The sequence below is a fragment of the Quercus lobata genome, chromosome 2, assembly GCF_001633185.2.
Source record: "Quercus lobata isolate SW786 chromosome 2, ValleyOak3.0 Primary Assembly, whole genome shotgun sequence".
NCBI classification, from domain to species: domain Eukaryota; kingdom Viridiplantae; phylum Streptophyta; class Magnoliopsida; order Fagales; family Fagaceae; genus Quercus; species Quercus lobata.
The window spans coordinates 21,571,915-21,599,782 of NC_044905.1; the positions used below are offsets into that span (position 1 = coordinate 21,571,915).

General features: G+C 35.5%; 2 protein-coding genes and 2 non-coding genes across 4 annotated transcripts; 3 read left to right on the plus strand and 1 right to left on the minus strand.

Annotated features, from left to right (window-relative positions):
• Positions 1 to 388: 388 nt before the first annotated feature.
• On the plus strand, positions 389 to 7,900 carry LOC115974938 (probable LRR receptor-like serine/threonine-protein kinase At1g56130). Its single transcript, XM_031095522.1, has 19 exons — positions 389 to 672; positions 776 to 932; positions 1,015 to 1,086; positions 1,168 to 1,239; positions 1,332 to 1,403; positions 1,543 to 1,614; positions 1,699 to 1,770; positions 1,881 to 1,952; positions 2,067 to 2,138; positions 2,660 to 2,731; positions 2,825 to 2,896; positions 3,368 to 3,439; positions 4,099 to 4,167; positions 4,596 to 4,661; positions 4,810 to 4,854; positions 5,406 to 5,464; positions 6,139 to 6,515; positions 7,165 to 7,360; positions 7,467 to 7,900. Exons 1-19 carry the CDS (start codon positions 591 to 593, stop codon positions 7,649 to 7,651), a joined length of 1,956 nt encoding a protein of 651 aa, XP_030951382.1. The 5' UTR covers positions 389 to 590; the 3' UTR covers positions 7,652 to 7,900.
• Positions 7,901 to 8,184: 284 nt separating this feature from the next.
• Positions 8,185 to 8,265, plus strand: TRNAL-AAG. The gene has a single exon. It is a non-coding gene; the product is annotated as a tRNA-Leu (tRNA).
• A 100-nt stretch (positions 8,266 to 8,365) lies between these two features.
• Positions 8,366 to 8,438, minus strand: TRNAR-CCG. Its single transcript has one exon. It is a non-coding gene; the product is annotated as a tRNA-Arg (tRNA).
• A 14,030-nt stretch (positions 8,439 to 22,468) lies between these two features.
• On the plus strand, positions 22,469 to 25,335 carry LOC115974941 (putative clathrin assembly protein At2g25430). The gene is made up of 2 exons (XM_031095524.1): positions 22,469 to 22,765; positions 22,856 to 25,335. The coding sequence occupies exon 2, from the start codon at positions 22,907 to 22,909 to the stop codon at positions 24,857 to 24,859; it is 1,953 nt and encodes a 650-aa protein (XP_030951384.1). The 5' UTR covers positions 22,469 to 22,765; positions 22,856 to 22,906; the 3' UTR covers positions 24,860 to 25,335.
• Positions 25,336 to 27,868: the final 2,533 nt, after the last annotated feature.

The window sequence follows — 27,868 nt, forward strand, 5'->3', positions numbered from 1 at the left end:
TTGGTCAAACTACAGCTTACCGGGTCCAAAGGGTTATTGGTTCAACTACAAGTTTCTCACTTTTTAAGTTCAGACTTCAAGGAATGGCAAGCTCAGCTGGATTTAAATACGGAGATTGGTTTAATGAGTTGCAGCAACATTTGAAATGGGTGTGTTAATCAGCTGATATCTCAAGTGGGTCCACCTGGAGGATGAGAAGTCGTTGTGTTGGGGTCAATGTCAAGTTAAGTTGGCGATATAAAATGTCAAAACACTGGTAGTTTACTCTTGGCGCGCATTGAAACAGTCAAAGGTAGAAGATATTTTATGCAGTTTTTATACCAATGTTTGGTCCCACTTCCTTACAGTCAACGAAAATTCAGAAGAAAAATTTATTATGTTACGAAAATTGAATTTCAAGGTTCAGTTTTTCTTCTTGTTTTTATATGTGAGAGAGAGAGAGTGAGAATTGGTCCTTTGTTGGAGTCTTATCAATTTTTAAATTTGCAGCCAGCCTTGCTTTGTCCTCTCTCACTCTTTTGCGTTTATATTTGTGTGTGTTTGTGTCTGATCATGTGCATGTGTGTGTTGTTTGCTGGTGCTTCTCAGTAATGGAGTTATGCAGAATCTATTTCCTTCTTTTTTGGGCTTTTCAGCTTGTGTATGCACAAAAAACAACTGATCCTAATGAAGGTTCTCTTAGCTGTTTAAAAATCCAGAAACTTGTCGAAGTTGAATATCATTTATACTTATTTAAGGTTTTTTTTTAATTCTAACTACACCTTTTGTTGGTCAGTGGACGCTCTCAATAAGATTATAATTCACTGGAACTTAAGTGGAAAATTGAATCTCACCACAGACCCTTGTAGCCAGAATGCCTCATGGGCTCCTGAAAATGCGAATCCCCGCATCGCTTGTGACTGCACTGGCAGCACCTGCCACATCACTAACCTGTTAGTTCTCCATTATCATTTTTAAACTGTTACATATATTGTTGTTGTGCTAAGGAAATTTCCAATTTTCAATTTGATGCAGGAAGATATATGCTTTAGACATTTTTGGTGAAATACCCCAAGAACTATTTCTGCTAAAGGAGCTAATGGACTTGTGAGGGATTAAATTCTTAAGCTTTAAGTACCTTTTGTTGCTTTGATGTGATTAAGACTGTAATCTTGCATAATGATGCAGGAATCTGGGTCAAAATGTACTGAGTGGGCCCTTACCAGCTGAAATTGGACAACTATCAAAGATGCAATACCTGTAGCTGCTAAACTTCTTATTTGTATCAATTTACAACTGTTCTTATTATTTTAGGTGTATTAATATTTTTTTTATGCTGACTGATTGAACAGTAGCCTAGGCATAAACAATCTGACAGGTCCAGTGCCTCCAGAGCTTGGCAATTTAAACAAGTTGATTTCCCTGTATGTACATATATGCAGCTTTCATATGCCTTTTTAGTTTTTCTTTTTTCCCTTTATTTATGATTTCTTTTTGTTAACCCTTTTCTGAATCCATTTATTAGAACTTACATTAATTGTAAAAGTTTCTCATATGTTACAGAAGTTTTAGCTCAAACAATTTCAACGGAACATTACCCACGCAGCTTGGAATGTTGACCTCCTTACAGCAGCTGTAAGTTTTATACATACTTGTCAAACTCGAAGTAACTTTTTCTTATTAGCTATGCAGTCTCATTCTTTACCTATATTGTTTCAGGTACATTGATAGCAGTGGAGTAAGTGGACCAATACCACAAGAACTTGCAAACTTAAAAGCCCTTCAAACTCTGTACTTATATATCTCTTTTTTATAGATCGGTATACAGTGCTTTTGAAATATGGAAGAGTTTGATTATGTTAGTTGTAAATTCATTTATGGATTGATCTATTCTTGTTCAGATGGGCATCTGATAATGGCTTTACTGGAATTCTTCCAGAATTCTTTGGGAATCTTACAGAACTGATAGACCTGTGTGCATCGATTTCCCTAGCATTACTATAATTTCAAAATTAATTTGAGGTTTCTTCTTTACATTAAGGTATTTAACATATAAAATGTTGACTGATGCACTTTATCTTTTACAGTCGACTTCAAGGTACATCACTTGAAGGCCCAATCCCAGGAAGTTTTGGTGCTCTAACAAAGCTAGTGAACCTGTAAGGCCTCAAGAACATGAGCTTCTATATTTTTCTGTGTCTTTTGCATTGCTAACCGTTGCCATTAAATTGTTTCCCCCCTTTACAAGCATTTCCTGACTTCCATGTCACATCACTTGTAGTTTTGAGGTGGGAGGCGGGGATTGGTGGGAGTAAATAAGTGATGAGGCTGACAGCCTAATCACAAAAATTTTGAGTATGTAGTATGGACAAGCCATCAACAAACAAAGATTAAATAGAAGAGGCGAAGGATAAAGAAACACCTTGATTTTCATCTGCTAAAAATAGCTGATTTTGAATATAGTGTTTACTATAGAGCTTAATCTTTCATTCCACTTTGTACTGTTTTTTAGATAGGAATGCCAAATATCACTTATCAGATCATGTTACATATAATTAATTATCACTTGCTGTCAGATTTTCTTGTGGTGTTATTCATGTTTATGCTTTTTCTGACTCATTTGAGATTTTTTTTTTTGGTACAAAATTGGAATTTCTGATTTGCTTGTGTTCTTAAATAGGAGAATTGGTGATCTAAGTAAGGAGGACTCTACTCTTGATTTCTTGGAGAACCAAACAAGTTTGTCCATACTGTAAGATGCTCTATGTTTTAGATATTTCTAACAGGAACTTTGTTCTTTTCTTTTTTCATAAATATCTTATTAAATTTCTCAACTTTTTCGTAGATCTCTAAGAAACTGCCGAGTGTCTGGTGAAATTCCAGAGCGGATTGGCACATTTGCTAAGTTGCAATACCTGTAAGTAACCTTGACATATGTTTGTTCATATGATTAGAATCATTCACTTGTGTATTGTTGAATTACCGATTGTCCCAAAAGTTTAAGTTATTAGGAAATTGTGAATTTAATCATTTAACCATAAGTCTAACACTCCCCCTCACTTGTGGGCCTAAACTTCCCCTTAATAAGTGGGGGCCCAACAAGTGGAAATTTAATATTTTAAATGGAAGGTAGAGTAAAGCTAGGGATCGAACTCAGGATCTCTTGCTCTGATACTATGTTGAATTACCGATTATCCCAAAAGCTTAAGCTGTTAGGAAATGGTGAATTTAATCACTTAACCATAAGTCTAACATGTATGTTTCTTTGTTCTTTTTTATGAAATAATAATGGTTTCCCCTTTTCTATATAAATTTTATGTGAAATTTTTCTCTGAAGGACTCTTGCTGATTTTTACCTTCTATAATGGAAATGAAATCACAATGACAGGGACTTAAGCTTCAACAAGTTGACAGGCCAAATACCAAACTCATTCCAAAATTTTTCTTTATTGCAAAATTTGTAAGTAAACTAAATTTGGCTCTTTGCATTCAACATTATAATTAAGGCATTATCAATCCAACAGGAATTGCATGATTGAATGTGTTACAGTTTCAATTTTTTCTCTCATATATATCTGACAATGTGAAAATATATTGAAATTCTCTCCGTTAGAAAATCTTGATCACTATTGTAGTTGGTTCAATTATCTTTCTGTTTCCTATCTTATATCCATATCTGCAGTACTTCAGAAAGCATCACTCATTTGACAACATTAAGAAGTATATTAGTACATGATGATGTCATTCATTTCCCACTCCAAATGGGCCAATAATCATTTTCTAACCTTTACTAGAATGACAAAACAGAATGATTTAAATCAGGCAGAATGGATTCACTCAACAGTCTTATATGTGACCCATTCAAACTGTCTTTCAAATCATTGAGGAAAATAAGTAAGCCATATATTGGTGACACAAGATGGAAACATATCACAGGCTTTGTTTATTTGAAATAAAAATGCATTCACTTTCACAAAAGATTCTTTGTTTGATCATATGATCAGAAAGGAACTTGTTATTTTTTGTTTGTTTGGGGGGGGGGATACTTTAATCTATCAATGCCATTCTATATTGTTTATTAAGAATTTCCTTTAAAAATAATCTCTTTATGTGTCTCAGATATCTTGGAAACAACAACTTGAGTGGAGATCTGCCTTCAAATATCATAAGTCCCAACCTCATCGCATTGTAAGTGCAACCTTCAACTTAGATATTGCTCTGACTGCCAATATCGCAGATGTGGTGTCTTTTAATTCTGGTTTTGATGCCTTATTAAGTCACTGTTAAGTGCTAACTGAGTTTCTTTTTGAATATTTTAAAATTTCTTTCATGAAGTCTTGAGTTGCTATTTCTCAAAATAGTCAATCACTGATATTATTGACTGGTCTAGAAAGAGTACAATCTACAATATCAATGCAGTGCTCTTGCTAAGCCAGAGTCTTGTTGTAAGAAAATATGTCTTTCTCTAGCCTTCAAAGATCTTTCAAATCTGTAGAAAGTGAAATTATATAACCGTAAGAAGAAGCATGTTATGCTTCTATACCTGCTGTAAAATTCTTAATTCTAGTCACCAGATTGTAACACTAAGATGTACAATATTCTGGTTTTCTGGGCAGAGATGTCTCTTTCAATCCCATCTCCGGAAATTTACCTCCAAATTTCGCAAAAGTAGGATTTTCAATGTAAGTTTATCTTTCCTTTTTATTTCTTAAGACTATATGATGATACACTATGGACCAGTGATAGAATGCTGTTTGAAAGTTTTGTGTCTTGTCATTGAATTATCTTGTGGCGTTATTTTGCAAGAAATAACTACCTTTTTGTATTCAGGAATGTTCTCAGGACATCCATCAATGCAAATAGTTTACTGGACAGGTGAGGTTTTGTTTTGTTTGTTTGTTTGTTTTTTGTGTTTTGGGCGGGGGGGTGGTTATAAGTTAGTATTATACACCAACTGGAGCTTCCACTCTTATGCCATTATTGTTTTTCCTCATCAAGTTAACAAATCAATATCATTTCCAGAAACAGAATGTTCGTATCTTTTGTATAAAGAGCTGCATCTTCTAACCAAAATGAAAGATTAGAACAAGTGAATAAAGTGCATAGTTCTGACTTCTGACCATTCCATACCCAAAAATAGGAGCTTAAAAGAAACCATTATTAGAACCTCAGTAAAGTAGATTGTAATTTCAATGGTTTGAGATTCTCTAACTGTTTTCATGTGTATTAGCCATAATTGGACTCATTATACTACCTTTTTTCTTGTTGCTTCATGCTTCAAGCCTTCAAATAGCAATCAAAATTCTTCAGTTCTGAACAAAAACAGAATATTTACTGATCCAGGGCTTGTGTATATGAATATCTTCCTAGTAAACTTATGATTCCAAGGTAAACTTTTCTGATCATTTTAATGGTCATTGATGTAGGAAGGCAATTGGGATGCTGCAATGCCTCCAAAACGAGTGCACTAACCAAGTTCAAGCCTGTGAGTACAATTTGTGTTTTTTCCTCATTTACACTGATTTGACCATCGTGTAAACCACTTGGACACATTACAACTTTGACAAAAGAATGAAATGTTACAAGAAGACTTTAATTAGAAAATTTAGATCAGCATTCGAGATTTAGAACATTAAGACATTCTGCTGTCCAGAGTATTAAGTAGCACATGTTTTTAAGTGGTTAAAAAATACAAAATTTCATGAGCATTAATTCAAATTGGGCATGGCTGGTCCGAGGGGCTTTGCTTTGATTTAAAGAGTATTCCATGGTTAAATTTAGGCTTCAATATATACTATGCCTTATAGTGCTGAATTGTGTACTCTTAAGTACTTCCCTAATTCTGTCATAAACAACCATTGAAGAATGAGAAATAGCTCACTTTCTAGGAATAATAAAAAGCTTCTAGTGTCTTCCAACTTCTGTATCTTTATTGGAAACTGGAATGAAATGAAATGAACAAGTACACTTTCCTTCAAATTTCTATGTAGTAATCAGACATGGAAGTTCTGAACTTAAAAATGAAACTTTAGGAGCTAACCTAGTAAAAAGGAATGCAAACGGGAAAAAAATGCTAATAGTTTTCCAGAAGTTAAGAAATTTTTTTACTTTCTAGCTCAAGTTGTTCATATAATTTTGGAAAACATAATTCTGTTGCAGCTTCATTTTCTATTAAATGTGGAGGCATGGAACAAACATCTTCATCTGGCATCAAATTTGATAATGATTCTGAAAGTCTGAGAGCCGCTTCACTGTACACAAACTCTAATGATCAGTGGGCAGTAAGCAACACTGGAAACTTCATTTCCAATCCAAATGGACCTCAATATATAGTAACGACTGAAACCCAAATAACCAATACTTTAGATTCCGAATTATATAAAACAGCAAGGATTTCACCAAGCTCACTGAGGTACTATGGCCTCGGTTTGGAGAATGGAAAGTACAATGTTGAGCTTCACTTTGCAGAGATAACAATGGATGATTCTCAATCCTGGAAAGGTCTCGGGAGGCGATTATTTGATATTTACATTCAGGTACAGTGGAAAAAATTTAATTGCAAAGGCAAACACTTCCTTTACTATGAATATCACAAAGTTGGAGCCAACAAAATTGTGGTAAAAAGATTATTTGAATACTTGATCCTGTAATGTACATTTAACTTGGTTCTACTCCTCTGGAACAGAAAAATCTGGTATTATCCCTTTTTTAACTATAGGAAAAACATTAAAGTCATAGACACCATTTCTAGGTAAAGAATATGCAAACTGATTTGACATATGGAAACTCAATACTTTAAGGAAAATTTGATAACTTTACAACTAATATTCAGATCACCTGTAAAACTTCTGCATTACACGATATCAATAGAATAACCACATTTACATTTTTCTGTTTTAAATATTTATCTGATATGTGTTTCTGCATAAACTGCCAATGACCCATTGACCCTTGTGTTTTTTATTTTAATTGATACAGAGCTATTATTACAGGAAAAGAACTTAGCCAATTAACTCTAGCTAAAATGGCACTTCCCCCCTCCATTCTAATGGGATGGAGGGTGAGCTTATAACTTGCCAATAAAAAAAAATTTAGGAAAATAACTTCAAGGCACATATTTTCCTGTGCTTGTAGCCTTGTTTTATAGCTTTTGTCAATATGTTCTAATGCTGCAATTGGCTAAAGGGTGAGAGAGTTGTCCAAGACTTCAACATTCAGAAAGAAGCTGGAGGATCCAAAAGAGCCTTGATCAAAACATTTGAGGCGAATGTAACAAAAACAATCATTGAGATCCACTTCTTCTGGGCTGGAAAAGGCACTTGCTGCATCCCATTTCAGAGCACATATGGACCATTAGTGTCAGCAATCCATGTTTATCAAGGTTATTTATATCTTTTCCTGTTATTTATTACTTACAATTGCATTTTTCCTAAGTCAATTATTTTAAGGTGTTGCTTATTTGTTCCTAAACTAAATTTCTTCCTTAGCCTCTAATGCTGGCTTTTCTGCCAAACGGGACAAGAAGCGCGTAGGAAAACTTTTTGGAATAGCAGTTGGAAGTGCAGCTGGTTTTTTGATAATGTCATCCATATTCTACTTATGGTGGATAAAGGATAAATCCGGACACATGCAAGTACACACAAACTCACCAAGCAAGGGATATTTCCATTAACATGGTCCCAATTGATGCTGTTTAAAAAAGCTACATGTTGGCTTTGTGTGCTTTTTTCGTTGTCAAGAATCATTTTCCCTGTCTTTAAAAAAATAGGTTCCTCTTTAATGATCCTAAAGCTTTCTAGCAAAGTATGATGGTTGTGATCAAGGAAGGCCATCTACTTGATATGAAACCTGATGTAAATTGGATGGGAAAACTAGATTGTCAACTATTGAAATGGGTTATGAAGTCAACATCTTAGTTTCATAGGATTGTTCTTCAGTATATATTCCTTCTTTTTCTGTCAGTGGATGGCATGACAAAATAAGACAATTGAAACTGCATGGGAATGAAACTTTTCACAAAAGAATCAGTTTAAATTGTTCTTAATTTTTAATATTGAATATATTGCTTTCAACCAAACCAGTTTCAGGACATGACTCAAAAAAAAAAAAAAAAAAAATTCTGGTCCTTACACCTTGGTCTTGACAAATTTGTCAATTGCTCATAGAGTTTATAAAAATAATAATTATAAAAACACAACACCAATGGTTGAGATGGCCGAGTTGGTCTAAGGCGCCAGATTAAGGTTCTGGTCCGAAAGGGCGTGGGTTCAAATCCCACTCTCAACAAAACTTTTTTGTTTTTATGGTTTTTCATTTTCGACTTTCGAGTTTTCTCTGTTGCTGAGACAAAAATAAATGACAAAAATTATAGAATAACGGTCGAACTCGATCACGATGGGACTCGAACCCACAATCTCCCGCTCCGGAGGCGAGCGCCTTATCCATTAGGCCACGCGATCTCATGATGTCCAATGCAATTCTATTATTATTCTCATTTGCTATCTCGGTTTTCTATTTTTTCCTGCCTACCTGTTTTGACATCCCTTGCAATAACTATATGCCGTTGGAAATGTAAATATATTGGGAAATGTGCCGGCCAAAATATACTGCAATACATTCCCCTGGATTTATACAGGGTGCCGCTTGGGTTTTGGAATGCGGATATGTGTCCGTATTCTGACGTATCCAGTGACAACTGTTAGTGGATATAAGGCTTTTCCATTTATATATATATATGGTATATTTGGTATGATTGATTTTGTCAACTTATTTTTGTAACTATTTATAAGCTCCTCTGTATTTTTTGGTATTATTTATGGGTCTCACTGTACTATTTTAGCTAACTTTTACCCTTATCTACAGTACTTTCAGTAAAAAAATTTTAATTTCAATAAAAGAAGCAAATCTCAAATAGACCCATAGTTTTGGCCTTTTATGAAGCCTTCAAAAGCAAATTAATTCAGCGCTTAATTTCACATAAATCCTCCAATTATATTTCACTGCTTCAATATATCTCCTAAACCCAACAGACCTACCAAGGCTATATATACAACTATCCATATGAAAGCTTTTTTTGTAAAGATAGATATAAGTATATAACTATTCAATACAAAAACTATTACTTGTATCTTTTCGCAATATAAAAGAGTAGACCACTTGAAATATATAATAGATTCATTCTCAAAAATTATATATATATATATATATATATATATTTATATGCATACTCTCAGTTTTATATTTATTGTTCTTGTCCCTTACTTCCTGCATATTGTATAACTTATGCCAAATTGTGATGAAATTTCACTCATTTTCATACGCATAGGTAAAATTACTTAAAATATAAAACCATTTAAATAAGCCTATATAAATAGTTAAATACTATTAGAGATGGCAATTGGCAAAAAGTACCCAACTCGTGGGTACTTAGCCAAACCCAACCCTAATGGGGCGGGTTTTACCCAACCCTAATAGGGCGGGGTTTACCCGACCCGTGAGACAATAGGGGCCTATCTCACACTTTCAAACCCTAATATCCTATCTCATTCTCTCAATCTCAGTTATCTGAGCCGCCATCATCTCTCAATCTCAATCACTCTCACCGACCCACATAGCCACATGGCCTCACCGCCTCACTGTCGCCCCCCCTCAATTGTTCTCACTCTCCCTCCTCCCTGCGTCTTCACCTCACCATCGACGCCAACTCCCCCTCTATCACTCGACTCACCATAACTCATTCTCAATGATTTGGATTCGTTCTCCACCATTTTTTTTTTGTTAGGTTTGTTGCCATTCCTGTTTCTCAATTATATGTTCTTCTCTTCTTCTTCTTTTTGTGATTCCTGTGGTTGTGTTTGTGATTTTGAAAGGGAAAATTATAAATCTGAAATTTTTGTGTTTATGATTTCTGTGTTTGTGTTTATGTTAGGATTTTTGTATTTGTGTTTGTGTTAGGATTTGTGTTTGTGTTTGTGATTTTGAAAGGGAAAATCATAAATAATAAATTTTTGTGTTTTTGATTTCTGTGTTTGTGTTAGGGTTTGTGCTTGTGATTTTGGGCCAGGCATGACGGGATAGGGTCCACAGGGTCCGCGAGGGCCTAACAAGGCGGGTTTAGGGGTTAAAAAAAACCCATATATTAAACAGGGCAGATTCGGGCATAAAGAAACCCGCCTCAAACCTAGCTTGTTGCCATTCCTAAATACTATAGATAGATATTATAATAGCTTGAATTAGAGGAGCCATATTATTATTTAATTGAATTTGAATTGTAGATAAGAGTGCATATATGCACAAAATTAGAGTTCTTATTTTATTATATAAAATAATTGTTATATATATTTGCTAAAAAGAGAATTTATATTATTAATTTTAATTTCACCATCTTTTGATAATAAAAAATGTTTAAGCTATTAAATATATGAAGATAAAGAAAAAGATTAATATGGTGTCGCTTTATTATCTCTATTATATTAATAGCATTGATAACTTATTGAATAAAAAATTACAATACCTATTGTGGGAGGTCCGAGGATAGCACCCCTACTAGACCATGGCTGAAGAACATATGAGTCCAACAAGCACCATGAGGGAAAACCTAGTTTAGCTTGAAAGAAGGTTTTAAACGAGGGCCCTTAAACAACCCAAGGAAGGCAACTGCCTCGATTGTGACCATCTTAAAATAAGCAAGAGGAGCCCTACCCCTGGCTTGGAGGCATGAGCCAAGGGAGGCAACCGTGGCTTGTATGGAAGGAGAGAGAGTCAGAAACTTGTCATGGAAACACCCATCACCTCCACATTGAATGCACTACACCAATTAGGTCAACCACATTAATGATTAAATGACACATGAACAATGCTAGGACTGCCTGTAGCTGACTCAACACTTCCTCTCAATGTGAGATGAAACAAGTATCTAAGGGAAATTAATCACCCTCTAGGTGGAGGGGTAGGATGAAAGGGTAGTTTCTATAAAAGGGGGAGAGATCCTAGTGAACAAAGGTCAAGACCTAGAGATTAAAGTGAAATAACTCAAAACTTGTAACCCTAAATTGTAACAAGCTCCCTCGACAGACCAAGGAGACATCAATATAATCTTTTGACTTCCATCTTTCTTGTTAGTTTTATTTTCTTTCCATCTAGATATTTTTCTTCGGCTTCAGCCGTTTGGATCAGGAGCCCATGTGTTGGTCCGTTGTACCCATCTTTACAAATTAATTGTAGTGGGCTTGTCCCCAAAGCCCAATCTTTTTTCTTTTGGCCTTTGCGTTTGTTTTTGCCCCACAAACCTACAAATTACAATTGTTGTTGCCATTTTTTCCCTCACAATCATTAGTTAATTATTCAAGTTTTGAGATCCAATTTAGTTTGATGTCATCATATTGTGACTTACATGTTTAAAAGGAAAAAAATCAGTCTTAAAATATCTATATAATTTGATAAAATTTTTCCTCCAAATTAAGTTAGAGGAAACTACTCTAAATTGTTAACTATGACTTTTAAATAAGTCATGCTTATGCAACTCTTGTTTAGTGATGGATAAGTTATGTGACTAATGAACGTGAGTTTTTTTTCCATTTTATATTAAATTCAAGTCTTTATAAAGTTGTTAAAACTGAATTGGATTGTACAATCCAACTTGGTTAACCTTGAATAGGCAACCAATAAAATTCCTTATACTTAAAAATCTAAACAACTGTGCAACGGATAGAAATTGTCCGGATTGTTTATTAGACTAGCTAGCTATTTAAATGCACATGGTTAAACCGAGTTTGAGATGTGAAATATTTTGGAAAATTTTGCAAATAAGGACTATGGCGTTTCAATTCTTAAATGAAATATCTGCCAAGAGCCTTATAGCTCAACTGATTTGTACATTCTAGTGTTTCTAACAAAGACATCTAAAATTCAAATCCCTCACCCCAACTATCAATTATCAAAAACAAATTTCAAATCTCCCATTTAATGTCTTGAATGCCACCCATGAAACCATATGTTTTTCTTACATTGAATATGAATAACTATGTCTATTTAAAATTGAAAAGATTTGTCCTTATTTAACATTAAAAAACTTAAATATATTGGAAGATTAAGGCCAAGTTTTAAATTTTCCAATTAATACAATATTACCAATAAAATAAATGAACTTTTATATTACTTCGATTGTAACTATTATACAGTACTAGTATGTAGCCCCGTGCTACCGCACGGGAATGGATATATTATTAATCATGAGTTTATTCCTGTTTAAAAGGTTCAGTTAAGTCTAAATTCATATTATAAACCAGAAAATTTCATTAACAAAACTTAGCAGTATATATATTTTACACAGAAAGATGAACCTTGGTGACAATGTTTATCCAAAAGATCCATTCACGCTTTTGAATCTTCAATCTCTATTGGTGATTGAAATTTTCGCAGCTTAAAAAATTTAAAATTAAAAAAAAAAAAAAAAACCCTCAGAGTTGTACTCATTTTGTAGTTTTACGATGGGTCATTTTGTAACATGATGGGCATTTGTGTGAAGAAAAAACCTTTGAAGTTCCATAGCTGATAAAAGAAATTCTCTCCAATCTCTTTTTATAGAGAGAGGGGTTTGTGCGTGTTTTTATACATCCTTCATAGTTGTATTATCACGAAGCAGGTCCAATGGATTTAGATTGATACTACCGATTCTCAAAGCATGAGTGTTTAATGTGTTATTAATTTTATCTCATTGGCTTCTACACATGACAGCAAAATTAAAAATAATTAGATTGTACACGTGTATAGTAAAATTGGACTTCAAATTCAGATTCTAATTGAACAATTGGAATGATAATATATGATAGTAACAACAATAGGAAAATTCAAATAAAATTTCGAATTAAATTGTAACAATCGGAATAAAAAATTCCAGTAGAAAGATAGGGTGGAGTGATCCACTCCAAGAAAGCGACCAAACTTGCGTAACTATAAAATAATAAATCTCTCTTTGGAAATTTACATTGTTCATAGCCTTTACCTTCACTGAACATTTTAAAAACATAGTGACTCACATCTGCCATCCAGACATCTACAGCCGGGTCCTCTCCAATTCGCGTGAGATTCCATTGATCACTAAGTTCCTTTGTAGCCTGCAAAAAGTATTATCCATCGGTCCACAGCAGTGCTTTCTTCATTGTTATAGGTGCCAAACCTGAACAAAAGCCAAATATAAGGATAGTGAATTTTAGGCATAATGTGCATCTAATCACATATTAGCAATTTATAACAAATGTAAAGATGCAAACTTTGTAAGTGAATAGTAAACAAAACTCAGTGTCAGAACCAAGAAGAAAGCAGTTTAATCCGAAACTCAGTGCAAATGCAAAGATGCAAACTTTGTAAGCAATTTATAACAAAGATGCAAACTCTGGCTTTGCTATCTTTTTGGAAATTATGCAACGTACCCAAACTAAGTTCTCATCACCTATATTAATCTCTTTGGTTTTCACGTTTGACTACAAAATCAAGAAAAAACTTAATTAGCACAATAACTCACTTGACCTGATACATAGAAATGGTTTTAATAAGAATGAGCCTACATACATTTAGCCACATGATGCAAAATTCAACTTCAATTTCAGATTCTAGACACATGGCACAAAATTAGAGTTCTAATTTGGAATTCAATTTCACACTCTCTCTGTTTCACCTATTATTTTATATATAGATTTATTAGCCATTGACCTGTGCAATACACGAATAATTTAACAAAAAAAATATTTTTTACTTTCACAAACACACAATTAAATTTTTTTTTTTTTGAAACAACTTTTTTAATTTTATTTTAGCATTAGATAAAACCGTTTAAAAACAAATAAAATTTCACTTTACGATATAAAATTTCTTACGTTAAAAATTATATTTGAATATAAACCATTTAAAATTCATATCTTACTGTCTTAGGCTGAAATAAATAGATACAATACTTGTATACGCTAATTAAATTTAAATTTTAGTGAGACCACATACTTTACAAAATTAGTAACAGTAAGGGCCCGTTTGGTTTAGAGGTGTCTCAGTTTTCATAACTTAGTACTCTTAACTCAAACTCAACTATCACTCAAAAAATCCAACACTTTTGTTTGGTCACAAAACTCAATCATGTATCTCAGTTTTTAACTTCACTTTTTGCCAAAATGATGAACCCACCCACTGACACTGCATAGAAGAATACGGTTGCTACCTGTGTCCCTATTATTTTCTGCTCTTCAAACCCAGCTTCATCGAAACCTAGCTCCACCACCACCAACGGCAAACCTTCATCCACCACCATCAACCCAACTCCACCACCACCACCAACGACAAACCCAAAAATCCACAGCCACAACCACCATCGCCAACAGCCCTCAACACAACCACAACCTCCACCAAAAAATCCGAATGAATCAAAAATCCAAACCCACCAACAACCCTCAACCAAAAAATCCGAATGAATCAAAAATCCAAACCCACCAACAGCCTTCAACCAAAAAATCCGAATGAAACAAAAATCCAAGCCTCAAACCACCACAACCACAAAAAAAAAACCCAAACCCAAATCCTTAGATCGGAGACCCAAACTCAGCCATCTCTACCATCACCACTTAAAGAAAAAAAAAATGCAAATTAGAGAAGAAACCAGAGTGAACAACAAAGAAAGAAAGAAAAGAGAGAAGAAACTAAGACCAAAAACCCACCTTGAAGAAGAAAAGAAACAAAAGAGAAAAAAGGAAAGAAAAAGAAAGAAGTAAAAGATCCGGCCTAGGCTCAGTCCGATCTCAAGATCCGCGTGTCTCACGATCCGGCCTGGGCTTAGTCCAACGTCGTTTCTCGAATCCCCTATCGCTGGCGAAGCTTCCGATCTCTGGTCTTGCTCTTTCTCTGATGCCACACAAAAAAGAGAAGGAGAGCTCTAGGCCAGTGAGAAGAGAGAGCTTTGGGTAAAAGAAAAAAGAAATGAAGAAGGAGAAGTGGCAGAGAAGAATGGGTTGGAGAGAGATCAAGTAGTGATGGGACAATACAAAAGCTGTGGGCTCCACGAGGTCTTCCATTTTACGGAATTGCCACTGAGTTTGAGTTTGAGAAACAGAAAACAACATTTTCTTATTTCCGGTTTTCATCACTCTCACTCAACCCAAACTGAGTTTGAGTGATGAAAACAGGGAGAGGAAATCAAGCCAAACACTCAGTTCTCAGTAGGTCCCATGCAATTCTCAGTTTGAGTGATGAGAACTGAGTTATATGACTCAAAACAGGGCTAATCCAAACAGGGCCTAAAAAACTACTTGAGCAGTTCATGCCTATTTGAAATCATTGAATATAGGCAGTAGGTAGTAAGTGGTCATGGTTTTATATTCCACTTATAATAGAAACTGATGTGGCTTACATTAAGCTTAAAGAAATAACACATTATCTTCTTAATTAAATAAATTTTTTAAAACTTCACTCTTGGGTAGTAGGGGTGGCAAATGGGCGGGTTGGGTCATAAATGGGTTGGGTCTTAGATGGGTTGGGTGTATAATTATCCATTTATCCATTTATAACCCGTTTATATATAAATTAATTATCCATTACCAACTCAACCCATTTAACCCAATATGACCCAAATACCTCTAAAACTACTTGAATACCCTCTTGACCTCCAAAATACCCATAAATACCTAAAATGATGCAAATACCCCTAAAATTCCAAAATTACCAATATACCCTTGGACATCCAAAATTATCTCAAAAATCTCTAAAATTATCCCAAAATACCCATGAAATCTCTAAAATGACCAAAATACCCCTGATATCTCTAAAATCACCAAATATGCTTAAAAACTACTAAAATGACCAAAATACCTACTGAAACCCAAAAAATGACCAAAATACCCCCCCAAAACTCAAAAATGACCAAAATACCCTTGAAACCTAAAAAATGACCAAAATACCCCCAAAACCCAAAAAATGACCAAAATACCCTTAAAACCCAAAAAAATGACCAAAATACCATTAAAACCTAAAAATGACCAAAATACCTCCGAAACCCAAAAAATGACCAAAGTACCCCCAAAACCCAAAAAATGACCAAAATACCCCCAAAACCTTAAAATTACTAAAATACCCTTGAAACCCAAAAAATTACCAAAATATCCCTGAAACCTAAAAATGACCAAAATACTTCCAAAACCCAAAAAATAGCCAAAATACCCCCGAAACCCAAAAAATGACCAAAATACCCCGAAACCTAAAAAATTACCAAAATACCCCTGAAACCCAAAAACTGACCAAAATACCCCCAAAACCTAAAATTACCAAAATACCCTCGAAACCTAAAAAATTACCAAAATACCCCCCAAAAACCTAAAAATTACCAAAATACCCCTAAAACCTCAAAAAATACCAAATACCCTTGAAACCCAAAAAATGACCGAAATACCCTCAAAACCTAAAAATGACCAAAATATCACCGAAACCTAAAAAATTACCGAAATACCCCAAAACCTAAAAATTACCAAAATACTTTTGAACCATCGAAATTTACTGAAATAACCCTAAAACTAAAAGATGACAGAAATGCCGCCGTAACCTAAAAAATGGCTAAAATACCCTTAGAATCTAAAAGATAATCAAAATAACCCTGAAACCTAAAAAATTACCGAAATTCTCTCGAAACCTATAAAATGAATGAAAGAATCTTAGAACCTTTAATTTGTCAAAAATATCCTTGAAACATCCAAAATACCCTGAAACCTCTATTTCGGTAATTTTAGATGTTTCAGGTGTATTTTGGTCATCTTACATGTTTAGGGGCATTTTGGTCATAATTTGGGTTTCAGGGGTTTTTATCGATCATTTTTTTAGGTTTTGGGATTATTTTGGTCATTTTTTTAGGTTTTTGGGGGTATTTCAATCATTTTTTAGGTTTTAGGTTATTTTGGTAATTTTTTTAGGTTTCTGGGATATTTCAGTTATTTTTTAGGTTTTAGAGGTATTTCGGTCATTTTTTAGGTTTATGGAGTATTTTGGTAATTTTTTAGGTTTAGGGAGTATTTTGGTGATTTTTTAGGTTTAGGGTGATTTTGGTAATTGTTAGGTTTTGGGGGTATTTTGATAATTTTTTTTAGGTTTTTGGGTTATTTTGGTCATTGTAATAGGTTTTGGGATTATTTTAGTCATTTTTTAGGTCTTGGGGCATTTTAATCATTTTACAGGTTTCAGAGGTATTTTGGTCATTTTTTAGGTTTCGGGGGTATTTTTGGTAATTTTAAGGTTTCAAAGGTATTTTGGTCATTTTTAAGGTTTCAAAGGTATTTTGGTCATTTTTAAGGTTTAGGGGGTATTTTGGTCATTTTTTAGGTTTAGGAAGCATTTTGGTCATTTTTTGGGTTTTTAGGGTATTTTGTTAATTTTTGGGTTTTGGGGATATTTTGGACATTTTAGAGGTTTGGGGGGGGGGTATTTTTCTCATTTTAGAGGTATTTTTCTCATTTTGTGGGTTTTGGGGGTATTTTGGTCATTTTTTGGGTTTCATTTTAGAGATTTTGGAGGTATTTTGGTCATTTTGTGGGTTTTGGGGGGTATTTTGGTCATTTTTTGGGTTTTGGGGGAATTTTGGTCATTTTTTGGGTTTTGAGGGTATTTTTGTCATTTTTTGGGTTTTGGAGGTATTTTTGTCATTTTTAGATTTTAGGGGTATTTTGGTCATTTTTTGGGTTTCAGAGGTATTTTGGTCATTTTTTGGGTTTTGGGAGTATTTTGGTCATTTTTTTGGGTTTTAGGGGTATTTTGGTTATTTTTTGGGTTTTGGAAGTATTTTGGTCATTTTTAGATTTCGGGGGTATTTTGGTCAGTTTTTGGGTTTTGGTGGTATTTTAGTAATTTTTAGGTTTTAGGGGTATTTTGGTCCATCATCTAACATGTCCAGTGAAAACTTCCACTGGACACAAGCCAAGATTTGTTTTTTTTTTAATAAGTGATATAATTATGGTATATTTTTCTCCCAAAAAAAAAATTTATGGTATATTGGTATTAGATAAGAGGTCCATAATTATGGTATTAGACTTTTCTCAAAAAAAAAAAAAAAAAAAAAAACCAACATAGGTTATATTAAGAGTATTTTTTTTTTCATAAAATAAGAGAGTATTTATTTTTTTTTCTTTTCAATTATTAGTCATTAAGTCTCTGCAATTATTTCCCCCTCCAAAAAAAAAAAAAGTCTCTACAATTATTGTGCCATTAAATAACATATCATCTAACATAATTGACTGACATGTATCACTTAAACAAATTTTTTATTTATTTATTTTTTTTATATACAAGATAGAATTTCTACTCTAGCCTAATCTAAGTATATATGTGTGTGAATCTCCCTCCTGGAGACTTGAACCCCGGCCTTTGCCCCCCACACCCCAAATTGAAACTTGCTACATAGCGTTATTAGTCCATATCAGTACCTTGTAATTAATGACTATTTTGTTACATGTCAAGGTTATGTGCTTTAGTAAAAGTACATGTGTCATCATTGTGTGAATATTTACCAATTTTGGGATTCAACTTTTATAATATAATGATAATAATATTATAGATAGATAGCTTTTAGTTATGTTATTTGTTAAATGGTTATCATCTCCCTCAATATATTAATACGGCTGAATTTGTGTATTTTTGCTATATGTCAATTAGGAATTATAAGTTTATTTTGACAATGACCATGCTTTATTTTCAGCTTCTTTTTTTTTTTTTTTTAATAACTTAAATGATTAATAAATACAATATTTATTATACTTGTTTATGCCATATTGTTTTCTAATAGCTTTATAAAAGTGTGAAGATATATTTGAAAAGTGTTTAAATTTCTTTAGATATCTTTCAATCTATTTATTTATTTATTTAGATAAATTTAATCTATTTTAGTATTTTAATTCATTATGATGTCATCACCATCTCACATCCAGTTGAATTTTTAGCCTACCTCAAAACTTTGAACCTTTCACTTTTTTCAATGGTTCAATGGTTCAACATTTAAACCATTAGTCGTATCCATTTATTTCATCTACCCTTTTTTTCTTTATTTCTTAACCCCACTTACAATAAAAAATGAAGATGAATGTGAAGAGCAATGATTAGGGGAGTCTATTGGGGCACTTTCAAAAAAATCCATTTAGAGCATTTATAATAGAGATATACTCTTAAAACTTGTTGTAATTGGGTGAAATTTGGGTGACATAATGGAACCGCATCAAGAACTTATACTACGTGAATGGCATGTGATGAACCTCCACACAAAGTCAATCACCTGATAAAGAAGAAGACCTCAAATCAACCACGACCACCCAAGGAGGGTGGCTAAGGAAGCTCCGATAGTTAAATTAAAAAACCAATTGAAAAGATGAGGAATGGAAGAAATATAGTTTTTTTTTTCCTCCTCTTTTTTGCTAAGGGGGTATTTGTAGAGCTTAAGAAATATTTTTTGGGTGTGAAACCTTATAGTAGACTTATTAGCTAGTCTGACGCTTAGAAGTAAACCTCCCAATTAGGTGTTCTTTCAGGTCGATTGAAAAGATGCATGTCAATGCAACAACTCGAAAAGGCTAAAATACAGACGGAAGGGACAAGACATCAAGATCAGTTATTGAAATAAGCAATTTATATCGGCCCTTAAGATTTATAGTCAAGGACGGTAATTGAGATCCACCAAGGTCTTTAGACAATTTTGCATTTTGCTTTTAGATTGTAGGGTTGTCCCCCAACACTTATAATTATAATTCCATAAGATCGAAAGAAGATCATCCAACCAAGCTGCATTGGCATAAGTGCATAACTTAGTTAGCCCTCCATGTTTGCATGACTCAAGGTCTATTTGACAAAGTGGCCACTCGAAAGACAATGAGCTTGCATCTCAAAACAGTAATGAGCTCGACCGAAATGCGAAGTTCTAGCTTGGGCCCGTGCTATTTGGATTCCACGACCACCATTTATGGGAATAAGTTAGGAAGGGCCTAGGGCTAGAAGGCTAGAACTATATTTCTAAAAAGAAACTAGCCCCTCCATTAACGATAATATTAACAAAACCTTTAAATGAAAATGGGAGTTATAATCAAGGAAAATGTCCAAAACCTAATTCCGGTTTGAGATGCATAATACTTCTTGAATTTATTTTAAGGTGCATTCATCACTAACCTGGAAATTATCACATCATAGTTGAGAGAAAAAATGAAAAGAAAAAAAGAAGCACCAGTAAAAATAAAGGTAGTTTAGGTATTTTTACCAATGCTCTTGAGAGATTCACCATTTTATCATTGGTTCATTATTACCATCTTAATATGAAACAAAGTTAAAGATATATGTATTACAATATCGTCACTCCTTTTCTCGTAGTAGCAAAATAATTAACTACACTATTGAACTAATCCCGTGAGATGAAAAAAGGGGGGAAAATCCATTTGGGACAAAAAAACATGTTTGCAGTTTCCCAACTCACTGTTGTCTAGTGTGTAGCATATCATATGTTGTATGTATTTGATTTTGATGAATACCAAAAATTCTAGTAAAACAGCTCTCCTCCTACTACCCTTTCGTGAATATCAAAAGAAGAATGAGACAAGCAATAAATTCAAATTTAAGCAGTAACGTACTAAGCATCTTTGAAAAAGAATTATATATGTACTTGTGTGTGCCCGAGGACCAAGGATGAAGTTATAGGGTTGTAGCATTGGTGTAGGAATGTCCCGAGCCATGGGCTTGAGGAAGAAAGTTGCCCGAGGAAGGGAACAGACAAGTCAAAATACTCAATAGTGTTCTAAGTAGGAGTTGGAGCCTGAAGAGAAAGGAAGTCAGTGGACATCAGGGAAGCTTTTAGCTTGGTATAGCCTGTTGCATCTGCATTAAATGGTGGGTAACAGCTTTATCAGCCACATTGATGAGAAAGTGTCCTGAACAGTATAAGTTACAGCTAAGCAAATTCCTTCCACCAACTTTTTCAGATGTTAAAAGTAACAAGTGTCATGAAAGAAAAAGGGATAGGTGAGAATGAATGGTTAAGATATGATAAAAGAAGAAGTATATAAGAAAAGGAGGGAGCATTGAAAAAAGGGATTGAGACAAAAAAAGAAGAAAAGAGAAAGAAGAGTATTGAGAGAAGAGAGTGAATAGTATTACTTTTGTGTAAACTTAGCCTCCTCGGGCGAGCTTGTGGATAGCTGAATGCTCATCTATTTCTTAATATAACCTTATTCTTCCTTGCATTTATCCTCGGGTAAGGCTCTCTGTTGTTGTTCGTTCTTTCCTCTTACAAATTTTATTGATTTAGACCAAAGTTGAACTGCACAACCCACTACTCTAAGTGGGCTTGGGCCACTAAATTTTATGGTCCTTACCGTACTAATTTATTCATAGGAAATGCTAACGAGTGCCCTTAGGGTACTGGTTAATAATTTATTTAAAGAAAGTTTTTATGGAAAATGGAAAAAAAAAGTAATTAATATTTTGACAACTTTTTTTCATTTCCCATAAAAGTGATATCAAAATTTTCCTAAAGTTTTTATGGAAAATAAAAAAAAAAAAAAAAATAGCATTTCCCTTTATTCATACCAACTTAAATATTAGCAATATATATATATATATATATATATTTTAAGTAGTAGCACTTAGAAGAGACAACTTCTTGGAGTGTCCAAACATTAGCAACGGTGTGAAGATAATGAGAAGCTTAATTATTGGCCAAATTCCAAAAATAGCAATGAAAGACATTTTAATAATAATAATAATAATAATTGACACCCATGCATTCATCAAAAAAAAAAAAAAAAATGACACCCATGCTCCAGCTCCATAATCAACTCGATGCCTCCCTCCCCAAAATAAATTCCAAGTCTGGCACCGACATTACCCAGAGTCCATTTTTACAATACCCGTAATCCACGGACCGTAAGGGGAAAAAGAAAATTGACCCAGCAACTCTGTACTTCCCATTTTCATTTTCCATGACTCGGATTTTCCTTCCCAAAAGCCTGGCTAACGCCGGAATTACGATTTTTACCGCAATTGGCAAGTAAACTCATTACTTTTACTTCACGCGACTTGTGAAGTGAGTAAATTTTTAACATTTTTTCAAGAAAATACCCGTATTCAGTTCCACGTGTCCATCCATCAAACCAGAAAAATAAAAAAAATAAAGAACAAAAAAACGTTAAAAGTCTCAATCACGGTAGGCCGTACGCGTGGTATGCCAATAAAATAAGATAGATCTGGTAGTATTTCACTCTCTCTCTCTCTGTGTCTCTACATGGTCTCTATACTGTAGTAGTAGCAGAATTAGTTAATACTGTACACATGCTTCATTTCTTTCGAAAAGCGCACTGACACGGCACAGCTCCTGCATTGCTGTACACTTCCGTAAATACCAAATACCACCAGATCCCAGATCAAATCCAACGGGAGCAAGTCACGCCACGTAAGCGCACTCCAACCCCCGCTCTTTTAATTAAAATCCCCCTCCAACCAACCTTTTTCCGCTCACCCGGTTATCGTGCCCCCCTCCCTCCCTCCTTCTCTCTCTTACCAAAGTCCCAAACAGACAACCACAGATAAGAGAGAGGAAAAAAAAAAAAAAAAAAAAAGCAAGAATCTAGAAAAACCAAAACAAACAAACAAAAAGCGAGAAAACGAAGGAGAAAACATAGCTCAGATATTTTTCTTCCAAATACGACACCGTCCCCAAAAGTCACCGGATCCGACGTCGTTTTCGACAGATCGGAGTCCGCTCGCCTCAGATCTGAAATTTAGATAAAAACCCACGGTATATCTGCTTGTATTTGCGTATGTTTTTCGTTGACCAAGTATTATTTTTGTTTAATGTGAATTAATTCAACTAAACTTTGGTTTATAGTTTGTTACTGAAGAAGAAGAAGAAGAAGAAGAAAGTGTGGTTTTGGTAGAGATGGCGCCGAGTACGATACGGAAGGCGATCGGGGCTGTGAAGGACCAAACGAGCATCGGGCTGGCCAAAGTAGCGAGCAACATGGCTCCGGACCTCGAGGTTGCAATCGTGAAAGCCACGAGCCACGACGACGACCCGGCCGACGAGAAGTACATCCGGTCCATACTCAACCTCACTTCTTATTCGCGCGGATACGTCCACGCCTGCGTGTCCGCCGTGTCCAAGCGTCTTGGCAAGACGCGGGACTGGATCGTGGCTGTCAAGGCGCTCATTCTAGTCCACCGCTTGCTGAACGAGGGTGACCCCGTGTTCCAGGAGGAGATTCTCTACGCGACGAGGCGAGGTGCGAGGCTTCTGAACATGTCGGATTTCAGAGACGAAGCTCATTCTAGCTCATGGGACCACTCTGCTTTTGTTCGAACCTACGCTATGTATTTGGATCAGCGGCTCGAGATGGTGCTTTTCGATCGGAAAACCTCTACTTCTTCTACTTCTACTTCTACTGCTGTTGTTCCATACGACGGCGGCAGAGATAATTTCCGGTCTCCGCCGCCGTCGAGGCCTTACGAGTACGATTACGGCGGCAGCGGCCACGGCGATGGTAGTGGGTACGGGAGCTATGGCGGGATGAGGCGGACACGGTCTTTCGGAGATGTGAGCGAGGTGGGTCAGGATAAGAGGGGCTCTGTGGTTGTGACCCCATTGAGGGATATGAAGCCTGAACGGATATTTGGGAAGATGGGTCATTTACAGAGGCTATTGGATCGGTTCTTGTCGTGCCGACCGACGGGTTTGGCAAAGAATAGCCGTATGATTTTGATTGCTTTGTATCCTGTGGTGAAAGAGAGTTTCCAGTTGTATGCTGATGTCTGCGAGGTTTTGGCTGTTTTGCTTGATAAATTTTTCGACATGGAGTACCCGGACTGTGTTAAGACTTTTGATGCTTATGCTAGTGCGGCTAAGCAGATTGATGAGCTTGTTGCGTTTTATAATTGGTGTAAGGACACGGGTGTGGCTAGATCTTCGGAGTATCCGGATGTGCAGAGGATTACTGGTAAGCTTTTGGAGACATTGGAGGAGTTTGTGAGGGATAGGGCCAAGAGACCCAAGAGTCCAGAGAGAAAACCGGAGCTTCCGCCTGTGCCTCAGGAGGAGGAGCCAGTACAGAGTATGAATGAGATAAAGGCATTGCCTCCGCCGGAGAATTACACTCCTCCGCCTCCCCCGGAGCCGGAGCCTGAGCCTCCTAAGCAGGAAGTCATTGAAGACTTGGTGAATTTGAGAGAAGAGGCGGTTAGTGCATATGATCAGGGGAATAGGTTTGCATTGGCTTTGTTTGCTGGTCCGGCGAATGGTGCAAATGGGTCATGGCAAGCATTCCCATCTAATGGACAGCAGGAAGTGACCTCGGCTTGGCAGACTCCAGCTGCTGAACCTGGAAAGGCTGATTGGGAATTGGCATTGGTCGAGACGGCCAGCAATTTGTCGAAGCAGAAAGCAGCAATGGGTGGTGGGATGGATCCGTTGCTGTTGAATGGAATGTATGATTCAGGAATGGTGAGGCAGCATGCCAGTACTGCCCAATTGAGCGGCGGGAGTGCCAGCAGTGTGGCGTTGCCAGGGCCGGGGAAGAGTGCCACGCCTGTATTGGCTCTCCCAGCCCCGGATGGAACAGTCCAGACAGTTAATCAGGACCCATTTGCTGCATCGTTAAGCATTCCGCCCCCATCTTATGTGCAAATGGCTGATATGGAGAAGAAACAGCATTTACTTGTGCAGGAACAGCAGGTATGGCAGCAGTATGCCAAGGAGGGGATGCAAGGTCAAGCTAGTTTGGCCAAGATGACCGGAGCCGGATACTATGCTGCAGGCCCGATGCCCATGATGCCTTATGGAATGCCACCAGTCAGTGGAATGGGAGCTCCGGCCGGGTATTACTACGCTCCTTACTGATTTTGCCTTGTCCCACATAACTATAATCGCTTCTCGATGCCTAATTTCTTGTTGGTTTTCTAGTGTTTTACCTCATCTTAATGCTGCTATCTGTGTATGAGAACGGTGGGGGAGAGACTCAGGGGGCTGTGTTGGAATGATGTTTGTGATATTTGGAGAAATTGCTGCCGGGAATGTGTAAACTAATCATGATGTCTCTTTGTGTTTTGTAATATTAGATTTTCTTGACATATTTTCATTCATGTGTTCCTTGTTTTAGAAACATGAAATTAACTCCATTGAATTTGATTTTTGAGTATAGGCAATGTTTGTTAGGCCTTAAGTTTCTTGCTATACTAGTCCTCTGTTTAGGCTTATCCCTTTGTTCTTGGCTAAGGGAGGATCCCCCATCAGATTAGGTAACCTGAGAAATTTGTCACTGTAAACCCCTTGTAAGATCTTCATTCATCAGGACAAGGATTCAATTCTGCCTCATTAGTCAACCAAATATTGAAACAACCAATTTGGTTGTAGGTAAGTTACGGATTCTTTTGGTTATTAACTGGGTAAGACTGTCAATGGGATGGTTGTGGAAACTAACTAACAAGATGACTAACCTATCGGTCATTTTTTCAGGTGGTTGTCAATGGTGTATTGGTAAGTTATGTCACTTTCATGGATATTACAATTATATTTATGAGTGCAGAGATAAGAGGTATTTAGGTGAAATTTCTTTTCTAACTTGGTGTCTTGCTTGAATCTGAAGCAAATTTGGCAGACTTATTCAACTGTACAATACCTCTATTTGAACTATAATTGTCAATTCAGTTAATAACTTAATTTTTCTATATAGAAACGACCTCAAATGGAGTTCAGGACTAGTTGGAACTTGGATGCGGGTATACTTTATCAATAAAAAACACTAATAGTCTTAATACAGACAACTAAGGAATAAAGTTATCGCTAAAAGGACATGGGAACAGTAATTGACTAATTGATATGACATGAGAATTGCACTGCTGCATTTGATCTGTTAATCATGGTTCACTATAGTAGCGGCAAAAATGAGTCCAAATGGAAAGCACCAAAGAAAGTAGAAGAATTAATTGAAAACAACTTATATTGCTAATCATTCTATAAATTTGACTGGTTTTTTATCTTCAATTCGTAAATCTGTTGCGATCAAAGTCCAATCAAACATTTTATTCTTGAGCACCCACAAAATCTTATTGAATACTATAAAGCAAATTCTTTCTCCTCCACTTCACAAATTCGCCCACGGGGGTTGTAGGGAATAAAGAATCCACAACCCCTGAAGTGACTATAATACAACTCATCTTTGTAGATGGATGTTGGGACTGCATATGTTTGTAGATATATTTGAGTGTTTCTTTCTTAAACTGTGTTATTATTATAAATTTGATTTCTAATATTCTTAATGAAATTAGAACTATTATCCGACTCTTTAATTATCTTGTCTTTCTCAAACAATTATGGTTTCAACTGTTTCCTTCGTTGATGATGTGATAATTGGTATCAAATAAAAGATAAAAAGATGGCATCCAAGGCACAATTGAAAACAAAGAGAAATCCTGTGTATCAGAGTGGAGTTTTTTTTCTTTTTCTTATTATTATTATTATTATTATTATTTTTTTGAATAAGAAAGGAGTTCTAAAGTTCGGACTCATTGACTTCACGCTATATGACGGCAATAAATAATATCTTCTCGTGTACCATCGTGGCCATCATCATAAACGCCTGATATTCATTGAAGCACTACCATATCAGAGTGGACTTGAAAGTTGATACCGTATTCTCTAAAGCATGAATCCTCTGCAGTAAAGAACTCTATTGTCTTAATCTACGTTAGGTTCTTTGTAAGAGTAGGGAGCCACACGATTACCATCCAAGTCCCTTTTGCGTCTTATTGCACCGAAACCACAGATTCCACACAACCCATTAAAGGCCTTTTAATAAATCTGACCCACCTTACTATGTCTTATGCATTATTGGCCTCAAAGTGAAACCTACCTCACTAACATGCTCACCGTATCTTTTTCCTACTTTTCCGTTTCTTTTTTCTCTTTGATTTTGTATGAGGAATTCCCTTAATAACTTTTTTACTTTAAAGTGGCATCTTAGTTGCCTTGGAGGGTAGACCTTCTAGAGAGTCCACAATATCAGTTTTTCTTGTGTGCAAAAGCATGCTAGCCAATTAGCCATGCATATATGTAGCCTGGCACCACCATTAACACAGACTGGCTTCACCATGTCATGAATTGTCACCTATTAAATTTTGACGAGTTTATATTAAAAATTATTTAATCCCAATATATCTGAAGGTGAATGTAACATGTCCTTTTAAAACTATATATGATAATGAATTATTATAAACGAGGAAGCTTCTTGGTATCTACCTCAAGGCCTCTCTGTGTGTCTTCTCGTGTTGGATTATTATGATTATTATTATAGGTCACTTTCACCATTAAATATCATGGCCATGAAAGTAGCTAATGTCGAATTAGGCTTTAAAATTGTTAATTGTGGTAGGAGTGAGAACGTAACGTGGTGGTCCAGTTGTTTTATTGTTGTATAATCATTCTGTTGTGTTGTTTATAATTTATGAAAACAAAATTGGATACACACATAAATAACAAAGTCTTGAAGTCCTAGCGCAAAGCTGAAATATCATTGTTCACCTAAAATTGTTGTGATATAATTATATAAATCAACATTGAAAGGTCAACAGCAGCTATGTGGGTCCGTGAGGTATGAGGGCAGGTTATCTGTCTCACTACCTCACGAGCTGTTGATAACTCATTTTAATTTCTAGTTCCGAACGAGAGGACAAGTGCTTATTAGTGAAAAGTACCAAGCACTATCTCCATTTCATTATCACTCCCCAAAAAAAAGCCCCTAACACAGTCAGTAACACTCTTTTCGGGTAGTACAGTAATTTCCATTCTGGCATTGAGTGGATCAGGGACATGTGGGACCAAAGCTAACCCAAAATTACAAAACCAATTTGA